At 58.2% G+C, this 16,491-nt stretch overlaps 1 protein-coding gene across 2 annotated transcripts in view; it reads left to right on the forward strand.

Annotated features, from left to right (window-relative positions):
- COL7A1 (collagen type VII alpha 1 chain) overlaps positions 1-16,491 on the forward strand; it is a 92,047-nt gene that overhangs the window by 65,553 nt on the left and 10,003 nt on the right. For both annotated transcript variants that reach the window (XR_004001358.1, XM_030570521.1), the window contains exons 52-77: positions 133-192; positions 722-757; positions 1,143-1,223; positions 1,866-1,901; positions 2,002-2,046; positions 2,597-2,668; positions 2,765-2,809; positions 3,708-3,734; positions 3,825-3,869; positions 4,243-4,323; positions 4,829-4,864; positions 5,007-5,042; positions 5,314-5,394; positions 6,290-6,325; positions 6,787-6,858; positions 7,853-7,897; positions 8,798-8,833; positions 9,276-9,311; positions 10,188-10,292; positions 10,882-10,917; positions 11,571-11,606; positions 12,761-12,808; positions 13,046-13,081; positions 14,529-14,660; positions 15,551-15,760; positions 16,250-16,285. Coding sequence is in view for 1 of the 2 variants with exons in the window: in XM_030570521.1 (XP_030426381.1) it covers positions 133-192; positions 722-757; positions 1,143-1,223; positions 1,866-1,901; positions 2,002-2,046; positions 2,597-2,668; positions 2,765-2,809; positions 3,708-3,734; positions 3,825-3,869; positions 4,243-4,323; positions 4,829-4,864; positions 5,007-5,042; positions 5,314-5,394; positions 6,290-6,325; positions 6,787-6,858; positions 7,853-7,897; positions 8,798-8,833; positions 9,276-9,311; positions 10,188-10,292; positions 10,882-10,917; positions 11,571-11,606; positions 12,761-12,808; positions 13,046-13,081; positions 14,529-14,660; positions 15,551-15,760; positions 16,250-16,285 (1,545 nt within the window). In the remaining variant the exon portion in view is untranslated. The remainder of the gene's footprint in view (positions 1-132; positions 193-721; positions 758-1,142; positions 1,224-1,865; positions 1,902-2,001; positions 2,047-2,596; positions 2,669-2,764; positions 2,810-3,707; positions 3,735-3,824; positions 3,870-4,242; positions 4,324-4,828; positions 4,865-5,006; positions 5,043-5,313; positions 5,395-6,289; positions 6,326-6,786; positions 6,859-7,852; positions 7,898-8,797; positions 8,834-9,275; positions 9,312-10,187; positions 10,293-10,881; positions 10,918-11,570; positions 11,607-12,760; positions 12,809-13,045; positions 13,082-14,528; positions 14,661-15,550; positions 15,761-16,249; positions 16,286-16,491) is intronic.

The raw sequence follows: 16,491 nt of genomic DNA on the forward strand, positions 1-16,491 counted from the left end.
AGGATCCACCATCTTGTTTGGGTGTAACATCGTGGGGGAGAGGCAGTGAGAACCACAGCCTGGCCAGGTGAGGAGCCTGGAAAGGGCTTGTCCTTCCTGCCTTGCTCTGACCTGCTTTTCTTTTTGTTGCAGGGCCTCCCTGGATTCAGTGTCACTGGCCCACCTGGCCCCAAAGGAGAGCAGGGCGACAGGGTGAGTCTTGCCTGCCTGCCTGCCTTGTGGCTAGCATCCCCCAGCTGGCTGTGCCCTGCATCCCGGGCCAGGTGCCATCAGGGCCATGGGGCTGTGCTCCCACTCGTGTCCATCCCTGGGATTATGTCTGACTCAGCGCTGTCTCTGAGGAGGGAGTTGCTCAGTCTCTGCCCATTGGGTGGCATCAGTCAGCCTGGGTCTGTGCCCCTCTCTCCCTCATAGTGGTGGGTGAAGGGCAGAGAGCCAAACGTGGCTGATGTGAGCACAAGTGGGAGCCCATCTCTGCACAGGTGAGGGGCCCTGGCACCCCTGCACTTGGGGTGGGGGAGGGATTTGGGGACTTGCACCCCCACCACCCGTGTGCAAGAAGGACTCTGGCCTGTGGGAAGGCCCAGGAGCAGTCCCCAAGGCCCCGTGAGTGCTGCTCCACGTCCCACAGCCTCCCCTGAGACCACATCCAGTGGGGATGGCACAGGCTCTGCAGGGGGCAAGGTCACCAATAACAGCCTCTCTCTTTCCGGAAAACCAGGGGATTGTCGGCCTCACTGGCAAGAGTGGCCCAAAGGTAACGGCTCCCTGGGGTGAGGGGTGTGTGGGGAGGGCTCCTCTGCCTGGCTGCCCTGGGGGCTGGGTTGTGTGTGTGCACTGGTTCTATCCTGTGGCGGGAGGGGCTCCTTTCTGATGCTTGGGTGGGATGGGGTGGAGTGGAGTGGGGAGCTCTCCCTACTGTGCACATGTGGGTGCTGTGTTATGTGCGGGGGAGGGACGGTACCTCTGGGCATTCACTGTTTATGTTTGGGGGGAGGGGCTCACTGGCTGCTGTGGGCTGTGTTGGGGGAGTTCCTTGTTCTACACTGTTCACATGGGTGCTGTGGGTTGGGGCACTCAGCTGGGTGCTGGGTTGTAACCAACTGGCTTCTCCTCTCTGCTGGGATTTTTCTCTTGTCTAGGGTGACCCCGGGGAACCTGGGGAGAAGGGGGAGCTGGGGAGACCAGGAGCTCCAGGGCAGATGGGCCTGCGAGGGAAAGAGGTAATGTAGAGGTGCTCTGGATAAGGAGGGCATGACCTGGTGCATACCAGGGTGTCCATGAGCAGGCAGATGGGGCTCTTGGGCCTACAGTTCTGACTGTTGCCTCACAGTCCCTGCTGGTGGAAAGCCTGTTTCTGGCCACAGTGATTATACAACATCCTGGAGTTTCCATGGAGACCCTGTGCCAGATTGTTATGACAACATCAACAGGCTATTTTTAACAGGGGATCCAGGAGGTATTTGAGAGGGTTGTGTGGAGTGGAGGTGTATCTGGTGGAGGTTCATTTGAGGGGCTGGTGAGGGTGGGGTCATCTTCAGGCATATGCCTGGGGAGGAGGCTGCGTGGAGTGGAGATGTGTTCCTGGGGGTGTGTTGAGTGGAGCTGTGTTCAGGGTGATGGTGGGGGCTGCATGGAATGGAGGCATGTTCCCGGGGGTGTACCGAGGGGAGGTGTGTTCTGGGTGATGGTGGAGACTGTGTGGAGTGGAGATATGTTCCAAGGAGATGGGGGACTTGTAGATATGGAAGTATTTAGGGTGCTGAGTTTGCACACAGCATGCACTGAGTGGGTGGCTCTGTGTTTTGTTGGTCAGGCAAGATTACTGGTGAATCTCTTTTTTTTTCCTCTCGTGTGTGCTGCAGGGTGAACGTGGTGAGAAGGGTGACGAGGGGACCCCAGTAAGTGATCAGTCTGTCTCTTTGTGGCAATGCCCCTCCCTCCCTTGACCACACTTGGCTTTTCTCACCATTCTCTTACTTTCCTCTCTTTCCCTCTCAGGGAGAGCCGGGTCAGCCTGGCAAATCTGGTGACCGGGGCCCCCGGGTAAGTGAGGACGATGTGAGGGGTGTATGCCGTAGGGTGGCAGGGGGGTAGAAGATCATGAGAGAGCTGCATGTGGGATGCACAGGGGGCTAGAGTTGCTGGGACCAAGTGGGGACATGGGGATAGACAAAGTGATGCCCCTCCATGAGACTCCATGCTGTCACGCTCCCTGAGCTCATGTGAGTGGGGAGCTGCAGAACGGGCCCAGCTGTGCCCTGTGTGCTGCCTGGGGGTGAGACAGCAGCTGAGATACTGACTGGGGTGAGCTCCAGAAGGCAGAGCCTGGCAGAATGATGTTACAGTGGGGTTTGGGAAGGTGACTGTCCCTTTTCCCCACCCCGGCAGCTGAGTACCCTTAACTCCTGGGGAGCCTGGTGAATTCCAGCCTCTGTAGGGGCAGCAGCAGCATGGCCTCTTGGAGGGGCCTCTGCCTGGCCCCTGCTCCTCCCCAGCCCCATTCCTTGGGTTTGGGCTCCCCAGCCTCTCACTCCAGCGTGGGGGTCACCATGGTGCTGTGGACCCGCTGCTTCACCTGCTGTCTCTCCACCAGGGCCTACCAGGAAACCGTGGCCTCCCTGGGGAGAAGGGTGACCAGGGCGACTCCGGCGATGATGGCAAAAATGTAAGTTCCCGACTTGCAGCCCACCCCCTCCTTCTTCTCCAGCAGCCAGCTGCCTGACTCTCCCCTCCCCTCACTGTGCCCCATCTCTCCTTGCAGGGCAGTCCTGGAGTGCCAGGGGCCAAGGGTGACCGCGGGGAACCGGTGAGTAGCTGCACCCCCTTCGGCCACGCTTGGAATGAAGCATTTAGTGCCCAGTCTGGGGGTGCTCCACCCCCACACAGACCTTTCTCCTTGGCACACTGCAGTAGAGTGAGGCTGGGACCCCCGGTGTCATGCCTAGACGGCTGCAGACAGGGCACAGGGGCACCACCATGACCCACACACGTTGGAAATCCAGGAATGTAGGGGGATGGCCATCCTCTGAGAAGAGCTGCTGCAGGCTCAGGGTGTCCATTGCATGCTCTGTGCACACACCCTTGCTCCTGTTGCACTCTCACCCCACATAGACACAGGCTTACTTGTACACTTGCTGATTTGCCCTGGTCCATGTGGTGCGCCCAGGCCTGTACGTATCCTCCTTCATGCTCTCCCAGACCCTGCACAAGTAAACTCAGCTGCCATTGCCTGAGCTTGAGATGATGATCTTTCCCTTCCAGGTCTCTGGTTTTGAGCCAGCCCAGGCTAGCGGTGCTGACAGCTAAGCCGATGTGCTAAGCCTGATGTTTTGCTCAGGCTGTAGTTGGCAATCTCAGCAGAGTACCCAAAGGCTAACTGGTCCCCGGAGATGGGCCAGGTCAGGGCAAGGGGGCAGCATGGAGAAGTTTGCACCAGTGGCCATCCCTGAGCAGCTGCCCTGGCCATGGGAACCCCCCAGTGCAGCTTCTTGACTCAGGGCAAGGTGTGGAGCTCAGGCTCCATTTGGGCTCTGTGCCGGTTGGGGGCCCCCAAAGCTCTCGTTCTGCTCTGATATGTCTAAGGTGGTTTGGAGCCCTGCAGAGCTTTCCCCCTGCCCCCATGGGGTGCTGCTGTGTCTTGGGCTGTGTCTGTGCAGATCTCCTGGAGGCCTCCATTAATGCTGGGCTCTCTTCCTTCTCTGCAGGGGCCGCCTGGACCCCCAGGACGAATTGTAAGCTCAACATTTCTTTGCCCCTGCCCTAGTTGTGTTGGGTTTTTGTCCTGGGCCCCATAGCATGTGACCCCTCTCTCTGCCCCACAGGTTGATCCGGGACCTGGAGGAGGAACTGGAGAGAAAGGTGAGAAGGTAAGGCTGCTACTACCTCCTGGGGGCTGACGTAGGATGGGAGCTGTGGAGCTGCCCTCTCTCTGCAGTAGAAGGGCAGCCTAGCTGAGGGCCCCAGGCTGTAGGCTAGAGCTCTGCGTGTTCTGGTACCACTCAGGACTCTGCAGTATGGACCACACCTGCCCTGCAGAGAGACTGTCCTGGACTGTCCCTCCCTGCCTGCCTGGCAGGCGCATGGCTCACCTGGGCTTGACTCTGGGGAGTGCATCTGGAGGAGGATACAGCACAGTCTGGTTCCAGGGAAGCGACAGAGCTGGTCCACCTGCTTGAAAACACTGAACATCTGTGGTCCCGTGTTTAATCTGTTCTGATTGTCTGTCTGTTTCCATTTCAGGGGGAGCCAGGGGACCCCGGAGAGGATGGGATGAAGGGCGCGAAGGGCGAGGTTGGAGTACTTGGCCTGCCTGGAGAAAGGGTAGGTGCCAGTGCCTGGGGGTATCTGTCTCAGGAGGTGCCACTTGGAACTAAAATGCCCTTGGATTGAAAGCCTCTGCAAACTGAGCTCTAAGGGAGGGACGGCGGGGTAGGGCAGAGGGAGCGGGGCGCTGGGTGTAGCTCCTGAGAGCACATAATAAAGGCGCTGTCTCACAGGGAAGGGATGCATATATTGAAGGGGGAGGGATGTGCCTGCCAGGGGAGCAGTGAGTGTGGGGAGGCTGCATTGGGGGGGGGCGTGTATTGCAGGGGTTGGGGAGTCTGTAGCACTGGGTTTGGGGCATAGGTGCACGTATGAATGGAGCATGCTGGGGGCTGGTACCTCTGGGGAGCATACACATGTGGGGAGAGCCTGCACAGGGAACTGGTTCATCTCTCAGGTATTCATGTGGTGAGGGGTAGGGTGATGAGTATATGGGGGAAAGTGGGCCCCAGCCATCTCCTCCTGACACTCCTGGAGCAGAACCATCTCCTTCCTCTTGCAGGGGATCGAAGGCCCCAGAGGTCCCCCCGGAGCTCGGGTGAGTCCCTGTTCCCTGCCCTCTCTGCTGCTCTGGAGGGATGCAGCACTTCCTGCTCCCCACCCAGGTGTTGGGGAATGTTGGCTGGCTCTGCCCCTCACCTTGTGACCAGCTGTGTTCTCTTGTGTTTCCTACCCTACAGGGTGACCCTGGAGACCGAGGCCAATCAGGAGACAAGGTAAGAGCTTCCCTTTCATGTAACATGCCAGGTCTGCCTGGGCCCAGCATGGGGTGAGTGGGAGAGTGTAGCTGGGGTGTGTTGGAGGGGCCCCATTGGGCCATACCATGTCTATAAGTGGAGCTCTCAGCAGAACGCGCAGCTGGCAGGGCCTCTTTGCCTTGTTCGTGGGAGAGGGGGGATGCATCCCTGCTGCTTGGCCTGTGCTCTCGGGGGAGGTCGGAATAGGGGAGCCTTGGTGTGAAGCTGTCACTGCCTGGCTCTCTTTCAGGGAGACCGAGGCCCTCCGGGGCTGGATGGCCGGAACGGGTTGGATGGCAAACCTGGGCAAATGGGCCCCGCGGGGCAAAGGGTAAGTGTGGCCTGGCTGGGGGAATCCCATCCTCCTTGAGTGAGGCTGCCCCTCGGAGGGGCCTAGGAGAGGGTCTGCTCCCTGCAAGGAGAGCCACTAACCGGAGTCTCGGCGTATCGCCAGGTCCTACTAGCCATGTAACATACGCCCGGCAGCGTGACCTGCCCCTGATAGCACCGCCACCCGACAGCAGGGTGTACAGGTACCCGGGAGACCCCTTCTCCAGGCCCCCAGCTGTAGCTGAAGGAGCTGCCTCAATATTGAGGGTTACAGTAGGAAGGCAGGTGAAGGCGTTGCCTAGCAGGGCCGTGTGGGGCTCTCCGCATACAGGCCGACAGCTGCCTCAGCTGTGCCAGTGCACCCTGGAGTAATACCCCAGGGTGGGAGGGATGTGCAGTCTCTAGGGTGACCCACCCAATCCTTGGCCTCTGCTGAGATGCCAACAAGGGCACCAGATGGTGCCAGCTGTAATGGTGACTTAGTGGTGCAGGCACCTGTCCTTGAGGATGGATGGAGACCATCAGCTCGCTCACGTCAGCCACAGAGCCCATGGAGCCTGAGCTGGATTTGAGTCGGTGCCTAGCGGGAGGCTCTGTGTCCCTGAGCCGTGCAGTGCCCTGCGCTTATTTGAGTCCGTGCCCCCTGAGTGCCTGCTGCTGGGATAGCTCAGGGGGGCTGCTGGCTTTCCCTGGGTGGCAGCTGCTCCCTTCCAGTGAGTCTGGGGGCCCTGTTAGCAGAGGTGCCTTTGTGGTGGTGACCTCTCCTGCTTTCATGCTGTGATGTGAGCCAGGCTCTCTGGAGCCCCCAGCAGCACCCTGACATGCGGTGGCCAGGCCCTAGAGTCAGGCCTGAGCCCAGCCCCAATGATCACAGCTATGTTCTCTTGTTTTTCTAGGGTGATCCAGGCAAGCAGGGTGATCCCGGCCGAGATGTAAGTACAGAGCTCCTGATTCTGAGGGGTGGCGGGTCACACGAGGCAGGGGGCTTATTCACTCCCCCCTTTCCCTGAGGCACCCCGAAGTCTCATGCACAAGGCCAGAATCTGAATAACACTGCAGCAATGGGCCCAGGCATCACCAGAGCAGAGCATTGGTTCAGCTTACTCTGTGCCCCACCTCCCTGTCACAGGGATCCATCCATTCCAGTATCCTTCCTCTGATCAGCAACTGATGCTTTACCCTGAGAGCCCAAGGCCTGGAGCTGTGTTGAAATCCTGAGCATGGTGGAGCTGTTCTTGGGGGCCATCTGACCCTGCAGAGTCCCTGGCCCGAGGGCACTACTTACCCCTGCAGTCACCAGTCTTCCTCTCCCTTTGGTGCTGAGCTGCTGCCCCTCGTGTCTGCCTGTGACCCAGCTGGGATCTGCCTCTCACCTGATCTTCTGTTGTTGCAGGGGCTGCCAGGCCAGCGAGGGGAGCAAGGTCCCCCAGGAGCCATCGGCCCCCCAGGACCACCAGGCTTAGCTGTAAGTAGTTTGGTTGGCTGTTGTGGGCCATCCCTGCTGGCTGTTCCCTGCACCTCCTCTGGCATTGCCCTGCACTGGCAGGGCCCGAGATAACTCACCCCCTGCCTTGCCTCCCTACCAGGGGTTTCCTTAGACTCATAGAATATCAGGGTTGGAAGGGACCTCAGGAGGTCATCTAGTCCAACCTCCTGCTCAAAGCAGGACCAATCCCCAACTAAATCATCCCAGCCAGGGCTTTGTCAAGCCTGACCTTAAAAACCTCTAAGGAAGGAAATTCCATCACCCCTCCAGGTAACCCATTCCAGTGCTTCACCACTTTCTTAGTGAAAAAGTTTTTCCTAATATCCAACCTAGACCTCCCCCACTGCAACTTGAGACCATTACTCCTTGTTCTGTCATCGGGTACCACTGAGAACAGTCTAGGTCCATCCTCTTTGGAACCCCCTTATGAGGTCACTCCTGCTCTCCGGCAGCCTCTCATCCATGGTCTCCACTCACCCTTATGTGCTTGCCCTGTGGGGTGTGACCCTGCCTCACACCATGTCCCAAATGCTCTGGGAGGCCTGTTCCCAGAACTCATGCTGCCCCTTTGGGCCATCCTTTTGCCCCGAGCAGCCTAACCCAAGTCTGATGTGAGGCCTGCTCGGGCCTGGGGCTGCTTGCCCAGAATTTCCTGATCTGTCAGGCAGGTTTGGGGCAGCCCTTAGCTCCCAGCAGCTCCGTTTGGCTGGTTGCTCTGCCAGCTCAGCCCATGCTGTTACCCTGGGTCTGTCTCTCTCCAGTCAGCTGCCTGCTGTCATGCCCCCGCTAATCACTCTGGGCAGGGCTCACAGCCTGACCCAGCCTCCCCTAGGAGCTGCTGCCCTGGTATGACAGTATTGAACTCCAGCCACCCTGCTGGTCGGGGTGAATCCAGAGGGGCCTATGGGGGGCCCTGCTGCTGTCTCAAGCATGTGGAAGGCCCCTCACTCTAATAGCCTGCGCTTCCTTCCAGGGCAAACCCGGAGATGACGGCAAACCCGGCCTGAATGGGAAGAACGTGAGTAAGGGAGCCAGCCTCTGCTGGAGAAGGGCAGCTCCTGGCTGTGGCACACAGGGTCTCTAGGCCTGATTTGCAAGGACCTGCCTGGGCGAGAGGGAGCTGCCCTGGCAATGGGGTGGGGACAGAGGAAGAGACAGCTGCCTGTAAAGCTACAGGGTCCCTGAGACTCTACTGAATACAGGCAGAGGGCTCCTTGAGCATGGGGCAGGGAAGGGGGGTTTCCCTTACCAGACTGGTGCCTGCCGCCACCTGACAGACCAAATATTGGCAACCCCTGTAACAGGCCCTCAGCTTGCCAGGACCTTCCACTGATGGGTTGTCAAAGGGGCATAGCAAAGGGCTTCTCAAGCCAAGAGTGTGGGCACCCAGTGTGCCATGGGTAACCACTAGGGCCAGTGCCATTCCTCAGCTCCAGCCCTGAGGGAGCCTGGCTCATCTAAGGGCTGTGTGGCAGATATCAGGAGGCCTGGGGGACCCAAGGGAATGTATTGTGCTCAGGGCCGGCTCTAGCCATTTCGCCACCCCAAGCATGGTGGCATGCCACGGGAGGTGCTCTGCTGCTCGCTGGTCCCGCGGCTCCGGTGGACCTCCCGCAGGCGTTCCTGCGTATGCTCCTCCGGAGCCGCGGGACCAGCGGACCCTCCGCAGGGATGCCTGTGGGAGGTCCACTGGAGCCGCCTGCCACCCTTCCGGCAACCGGCAGAGCGCTCCCCGCAGCATGCCGCCCCAAGCACGCGCTTGGCGCGCTGGGGCCTGGAGCTGGCCCTGATTGTGCTCCCCAGTGTGGAGGTGACAGTCTGATCTGGGACCTCTCCCCACACCCGTCCAGGGCCCAGCCCCATAGTGTGCAGGGCGTATGTGGAACAGGGCTTTGACTAGTGGTTTCTATCCTCCTAGGGAGAAGATGGGACTCCAGGAGAAGATGGGAGGAAGGTAATCAGCTAAAGGGCCCCTTTCCCCTGGACTAGCAGCCCCCTTTGATAGCCAGGCCTGTGAGCAGCCTAGCAGGTGGGGTTCCCCTGTGGGACAGACTCCCCTGCTGCTCCATTGTCTCTGCTAGGCACCTCTCACCATGTACTTCCTATGGGAGCAGCAGCTGCCTCCTGGTGCCAGCATGCAGCTCTGATCTGCTCCAGCTTTGTTTACCCAGCAGGAGGGGTGGGTGAGGTCAGGCCTGATGTTACTTTCTCCCCACTAAGTAGCAGTCCTAGACCTTGCTGGCTACAGGAGAGGGGCCACTGGGAAGACAGACTCAGGCTCTGGGTGAGGGTTCCGGTCCCAGTGACTGGGCCTTGCCTGAGTCCCCTTGGCTGTCTCATTTGAAAATGGAATGAGGCTGTAAGGTAGCCATTTTCTCTTGGCTTTTCCCAATTAGGGGGACAAAGGAGAAGCTGGAGCCCCTGGCAGAGACGTAAGTACCTGTGATTCCACCCTACTCCCCTTTTCCTCCACCTGCCCTGGATTTACCTCAGTCACAAATTGCCCCCCAGCCTAGGGGCTCGATGCAGAGTCTCTCTGTTTGGTGGCTCCACATGTGACTCTCCCATGTGCTGCCTACACAGTCACTAAGGCCTCCGCTCTCTGCTCCAATAATCCAACACACTGGGGGCTGCATCGTCTGGGTGGTGCCAGTGGCAGAGACCACACTTAGCAAACCTGGAGGTGAGTCTGATGGGTCTCCCCAGCTTGCTGCCCATAGGCAGGCAGGGGTGGTCGGCACTGATCCAGTGCATCATTGCTCTCCAGTGCCTCGGGACCTTTACCCTCCAGCAGGGGAGGGGAGTGCAGGCGGCATCCTGAGGCCTCCCCCCACCACACACTGTATGCGGGGACCTGCGCCCTCTGTGCTCCATGGCTCATAGAGGCTTGGGTTTAGGTGGCAGGCTCTGCTTAGCTGGAAAGGGCAGAGGAGGGCCCGGCTCTGGCTAATGAGATGCTGATGGATGGGAATGAATTGGGGTGGGACTGGGGCCTCAGTGACTTTATTGCTTACAGGCCCTAGTTGTTTCTTGGGCTCCCTTTTTGGCACCTCCATTAAAGCATCACTAAAAGATGTTGGTCCCACCCACAGCAGGTGGTGATAGTGCCAGGGGGAGGTACGTGCCTTCTGCTGGCACCCCAGGGTGCTAGCACTCTTTGACAGTGACAGGCCTTTCAGCAGTCATCTGGCAGTAGTACCTGTCTGTAGGCCCTCTCAACTGGTAAGAGGTGAGGGTAAGAGGGTTTTGGGGGGTGATGCCAAGGGGGAACAGCACCAGATGCCGATGCATCTGTTCTTCTTTGGCAGGGTCAAGAAGGCCCCAAGGGCGAGCGAGGAGACCGTGGGGTGCCAGGCCCCTTGGGATCTCCTGGTGTCCCCGGTGTACCTGGGCAGGTTGGACCCCCAGGCCAGGTGCGTAACCTCCAGAAGAATAATAGCCTGCATGAGAGCTGGGGGCGGGAAGAGCACTAGTGCTGTTTACAGCTGGGAGAGATAGAGAGAGAAGAGGAGACTGGCCCAAGATCACACTGAGCTCAGAGCCTGGGACTCCAGTCTCCCAGACCCTGCTCTAGCCACTAGATGACATGCCCATGGCTGAGGTGGAAGTACCAGACCTGGCCAAGTCCAGAGCCACCAGCCACCAGGGTCTGGACAGCAGAGTAATGGCTCATTGTGCCATGGCATGGATACCCCGGGTCCTTCTCTGAGTCCCTGGGGAAATCCTGTTCCTCTGCAGCTACAAACTCCTTCCAACCCTGCAGGACTACTTGGACCATGCAGCCTGCTCTTTGCCTCAGGAGGCAGACCTTGGGACAGGAGAAATACCCCAGCTTGAGTGGGCTTCTCCTCCCAGTCTCAGTGGTCACAGACACCCCAAGCTGCATGGTCTCCTCACCCCAGCTCTGGGAGTGCCTGCGGACCCCACCCATTGGCAGTGAAGCTGCTCTCTCCCCTTGCTCGCAGGTCCGGGGTCTGCTCACATTCCTTCTATACCTTCCAGGGTGCTCCAGGCCTCGCTGGGGCTGCCGGACAAAAGGTGAGTGTTTTTCCCAGCCCCCATCAGGCCACTGGAAAATGAACAGAGCAGAACAGCCTGTCCTGTCAAACCCCACTCAGAAAGCGGCTGGCTTGCTGTGCCAGAGCACAGACCCTGGGCCCTCCGGAGTTAATCCTGTGAGTTTCCTGAGCCCTGCTCTCCACTGTGCCCAGCTGGTGGGTATGGCTTAGTGTCCTCCTGTGTCTTCTTTGGAAGAGCTGGGGCCTAGGAGGGACTAAGGTGCTTCCTGGGGAGCCTTCGTGGAGAGCAGTGGGGACCAGGTGAGCTCTGCCCACATTCTCTGGGGTGTCATAGGCTTTGCAATAGGCCAGTGGGCGTTCCCAGAGGGTCTGGCCCAGACTTGGTTCCAGGTAGAAGTTTTCAGAGGCTGCAGAGCCCATGTGCTGGGTTAGCTGGGGGTGGAGCACTGGTTCATGTGTTCATCTGCCTGTCTGGGGAGGGAACTTGAATATCTGCCCTTCCCTCAGTACCTTGGCACTGTTCCTCCCCAGGGCCCTCCCTAAGCTGTATCACTTCAGCCTCGCCTCCTCTGGAGGAGTCCCTGCTTACGCCTAGGCTGAACTCTTCCTCTGGGGCTTTACTCGCCAATCGCTGGGCTGGAGGGGATCCTGACTCCTCTTGCTCTGTTTCAGGGTGACCGAGGAGAGGCTGGACCCAAAGGAGAACAGGTGAGTGCCCAGCACCACCAGGGGCAATCCGCCAGCGCTGAGTCCTCCCCTCCCCCCCGTTCAGTGCCCTTTGGAGTGGGGGTGGGGAAACCCAGAGCTTGGTCAGCCCCACCGTATCCCCTCTGAATGCAGCTCCTGGGGCTCTGGAGCAGCTCCATCAGCTGAGATAAACAGACCCTTGCCAGTCACTGCCACTTGGGAGCAGGAAGAACAGGGTGATTCTAGGCCTGCTGAGTCCACCCCTGCAGCAGAACAGTGCCCTGCAATGTTCATTCTCATTGGCAAGGGAGCCTCCTCCTAGCCCTGGTGACTGTGAAGAAATGCTTGAGAGTGTGACCCAAGCATAGCTGATGCAGCAATGCCAGCCTGAAAGAACTATGTCCCGCTCATCTCAATCCCTTGTTAACTCTGGAACCTAATGAGGCCAATTTAATAGCAACATAGTAACTCTTTCCCTGCTGATCATTTTAGCAGCAAAACCCGTCTGAAGCTCTTGCTATTTCACAATTCCAGACCACCTCCTAAGGTGCTAACCGCCCCAGCTGTCCCAGCCTCCAACTCCCCGACGTCTTCGCTTAGGTGGTTCTGCATTAATTAAAATGCCTGCAGCCCAGTGAAAATGGGGACAGTGTAAAATGGACTTTGATATCCAAATAGCTAACCCAACGTGCCGTGGGCTCCCATGTGTCCCTGGGGTAGAAGTCACTACTGCACCTTTCCTCTGCCTGATGTGCTAATCCAGTCCCCTGGGTAGTTCAGGCAAGTGCTCGCTTTCTGAGTGTAAGTGACACTGCTGCAGAAGTAGCAGACTCCGGCTGTAGCAGGTAGGTCCTGCTTACTGCAAGATATGAAGAGTTAATGCAAGTGACTGGCTACAACCGGGGCCTATGTGAGACCTGCAGTCCCAGGGAGAGCGCAGTGGTGACTTGTGAGCAGCATCATTGCACTAACTGGTGGGTGAGGTCTCAGCCCTGTCCTCCCAGATGGGGAGGATTCTCTCTCCCCCATATTCACCAGGTCAGCCTCCCTCCCCTCCCCCTGACCCAAAGATCCTGCTGCGTCCTTCCCAGCGGTTTCCATGTGACATGGCCAGGTGGGCAGTGAGAAGAACTATTCTAATCTGGTGTCATTTTGCTTCTTCTCATGGTGACTAGGGCAGACCTGGGGATCCTGGACAACGTGGTGAGCCTGGGACGGTCTCGGTAAGTCACTGTGTGTGGGGCCAGTCCCATCCATCTCAGAGTGGGCAACCTACTTACACCCGCAAAAAAACCTGGGCATCTGCTGGTGCAACCAGTTCAGCCCTGGCAGATGTGGGGAGGGCTAAGGCCCTGGGGTCTCAAAGCTGACAGTGATAGAGGTTGGGGTTATGCCTCGGCAACCCTGGTTGGGGGCTGCCCCTGTTTTTGTTCTCATTGTCTTTCCCTTGCTGTTTGTAGAATGTTGAACGTGCCCTGGAAGCCTATGGGATTAAGGTACGAAGCAAAGCAACAGCCAGCTCTGCTCATGGGGCATCTGTAAAGAGGGAGGCGAAATGTGGGACTTGGGGTGGGGATACTGTCCCTGGCCATTGGGAAACCAGCAGGAGGGAGGCCTGACCCTGGTAATGGTGGGTGAGAATCAAGGGGACTGTTGCAGACTAGGGACCAAATGGCTAGGAAGCAGTTCTGCAGAAAAGGATCTGGGGATTACTGTGGACAAGAAGCTGGATATGAGTCAACAGTGTGCCCCTGTTGCCAAGAAGCCTAATGGCATTTTGGGCTGTATAAGTAGGGGCATTGCCAGCAGATCGAAAGATGTGATCATTCCCCTCTATTTGACATTGGTGAGGTCTCATCTGGAATACTGTGTCCAGTTTTGGGCCCCACACTACAAGAAGGATGTGGAAAAATTGGAAAGAGTCCAATGGAGGGCAACAAAAATGATTACGGGGCTGGAGCACATGACTTATAGGATAGGGTGAGGGAACTGGGATTGTTTAGTTTGCAGAAGAGAAGGATGAAGGGGGATTTGATAGCTGCTTTCAACTACCTGAAAGGGAGTTCCAAAGAGGATGGATCTAGACTGTTCTCAGTGGTACCCGATGACGGAACAAGGAGTAATGGTCTCAAGTTTCAGGTGGAGAGGTTTAGGTTGGATATTAGGAAAAACTTTTTCACTCAGAGAGTGGTGAAGCACTGGAATGGGTTACCTAGGGAGGTGGTGGAATCTCCTTCCTTAGAGGTTTGTAAGGTCAGGCTTGACATAGCCCTGGCTGGGATGATTTAGTTGGGAATTCATCCTGCTTTGAGCAGGGGGTTGGACTAGATGACCTCCTGAGGTCCCTTCCAACCCTGATGTTCTATGATTCCAAGGGGAGACTGAGATGTAGGGAGGATGCCAGAGCCCTGTTTAATAGGCTGTTGGGTGGAGGAGACCAGGACCCGGTGAGTGCACAACCGAGAGGGAAGCCAGAGCCATTGAGCATGTGGTATGGAGAAGGTTGGGATACTGACTGGTGCGCCTGGTAAGGGAGTGAAGGCCTGGAGTCCTTAGCCACTGGGCCATGGGTAATGGTGGGGGAGGCCAGGGGATCTAGCCAGCAGGCCATGGCTGCAGGGTGTTACGATGGGCTCGTTCCCATGTGTGCCAGGGGGAGAAGTCATCTGAGTATGAAGATCAGATCTACCATTCTCTATCTCTGCCACTGACCTTCCCCCAGCAAATCATGGGATCCCAGCGTGTCTGCCTGCATTCATCAAGAGACTCTGTTCTTGTGCAGCGGTGGGATTGAGAAGCATTTGCTCAGGGATGTATGGACTCTCCCGGTTGTGCGTCTGTCAGGGGGCTCAGGGCCTGGATAGATGATCCTTCCCCCAATCCAGGATCTAGGACTTCCCTCCTTTCCCCGCTGTTGTGATAACCACGCTCTGTCTCTCTCAGATTGCCTCGCTCAGAGAGATCACTGGAGCCTATGACGGCAGCACTGATCCATTCCTGCCCTACCCTGACCGCCGGAGAGGCCCAAAGGGTGATAGGGGAGACTCAGGGGAGAGGGGACCTCCAGGCAAAGAGGTGAGGTGAAGCCATCAACAGGGTTGGGGCAGGTACAGATGGGAGGGGTGAGTTCCTCTGGGGCCTCTCTGCTGCCCCTTGTGGGTGAGGGGTTCTTCAGCCAGCACCCAGTGGAATAAAACACTTCCTGTCTTAGGGGTTGCTCTGAACCTGGTCCCAATGGGCCCCACTTCAGGCCTGGGTTAAATCAAGCCTCTCCCAATCCCTCGGTGCTCACGGCCAAGCAAACAGCTCCCCAGGTTCCTCCTTTCCTCAGAAGAGGAGGCGTGTTGAGCACCCAGCCCCTTCTCCTCAGGACTCTCACACACAGGGCTTTGGAATCCCCTGTCTCCAGGGGAAGATGAGCGGGGGAAATCCCAATGGCTCGCTGGCTTTCTCTGCCTCACGCCTCAGAGATGCAATGAATCTCAGCAGCATCTCCTCTGGGGAGCTGCCTCCCTCACTGTCCAGCGCCTGACAATTCATAGATCTGCTCCATGCTTCTTTCCTGGGAAGGCAGTGGACTCCAGCTGCTTCTGGGCCCTGCTGGTTAACCCTTCTCTCCCCATGCACAGTCCTGCCATCACACTCTGTTAGCAAGTGAAGCCCTACCCTGTTGGTGCTGCCCAAGGCCGAGTGAGACTTTCCTGCCTCCTGTGCCCAGTGCTCCACTGGCAGCCAGCCCTGACTTGGTCTCTCACTGGCTAGAGACTGAACTCCCCACTGACCCCAAAGGGCTCCCTCCAAGCTAGGGCTGAAACCCGTTCACAGGGGCAACACATGAAGGAAGCCTGCCCATCCACTAGCAGCGCTCTGTCTCCAGTGCTGTCCATCCAGCCCCAAAGCATGAGCTTCCCCATCATGTCAGTGCCAGCGGTGGGACTAGCTGAGTTGTGGTGTGTTTCTTGCAGGGTGCGACAGGCTTTCCTGGAGAAAGAGGGCCCAAGGGTGACAAAGGTGACCAAGGCCCTGCTGGCCCCCAAGGCCCCATGGGACGTGCTATCGGAGAGCGAGGTCCAGAGGGGCCGCCTGGCCAGGCAGGGGAACCTGGCAAGCCTGGAATCCCAGGGGTGCCAGGCCGGGCCGGGGAGCTCGGAGAGGCTGGCAGGCCTGGCGAGAAGGTGAGTGAGACCTGGGGAAGAGGAAACAAGGATTGGAATGTCAGTGGTGGCCAGTTGTGCAGCTGGCCCAGTGCGTGAAGCTGCTAGGGGATGAGACAGGGATGAAGGGGGCTTTCCTCCTCCCCACCCCCTGACCCTAGGATGTGGTGACGCCTGTCTGCCATGGCTGTTCTCTCAGACGCAACGGGTGCCTGTGTGGGTGGGAGCAGCCCATGGATTTAGGGGCCTTTTTGAGGAGGTTGTGCAGGGGGGAAACAATCCTTTCGGGAGGACTCTGTGCTACACAGTGACCAGACTCTTGGTTCCCAGGCAAGGACCTCAGCTGCTTGAAGGCCCCAAGTCCTGTCTCAGGCACCCAGTGAGACTGCTCCGAAAGCTGTTAGCTGGGGCTCTCCTGGTATTTACTGACCCTTGCTTGGGAGGGGAGGAGGGAGCAGAACCAAACCCCTGAGACAACTCTGCTGACCTGGCCCCCCCTTTGCTTTGCAGGGCGATCGGGGCGAGAAGGGCGATCGGGGAGAGCCGGTGAGTGAGGCCTGGACCCACCAGGCAGGCAGCCTACTTCACCTTTCCATATCATGCACTCTCCATAACTGGCAAACGTGCCATGATCTGTATCTCCGTGGGATCAGAGGCAGCTATTACTGCCCGTGTCTGCACATGCATCCGAGATTGCCAGTAGGAGAAACTGACCCTCTGAGTTAGGGGGCTCAGGATTATTCCATGGGGGT

Source organism: Gopherus evgoodei, chromosome 7 (genome assembly GCF_007399415.2).
Source record: "Gopherus evgoodei ecotype Sinaloan lineage chromosome 7, rGopEvg1_v1.p, whole genome shotgun sequence".
Classification (NCBI taxonomy): domain Eukaryota; kingdom Metazoa; phylum Chordata; order Testudines; family Testudinidae; genus Gopherus; species Gopherus evgoodei.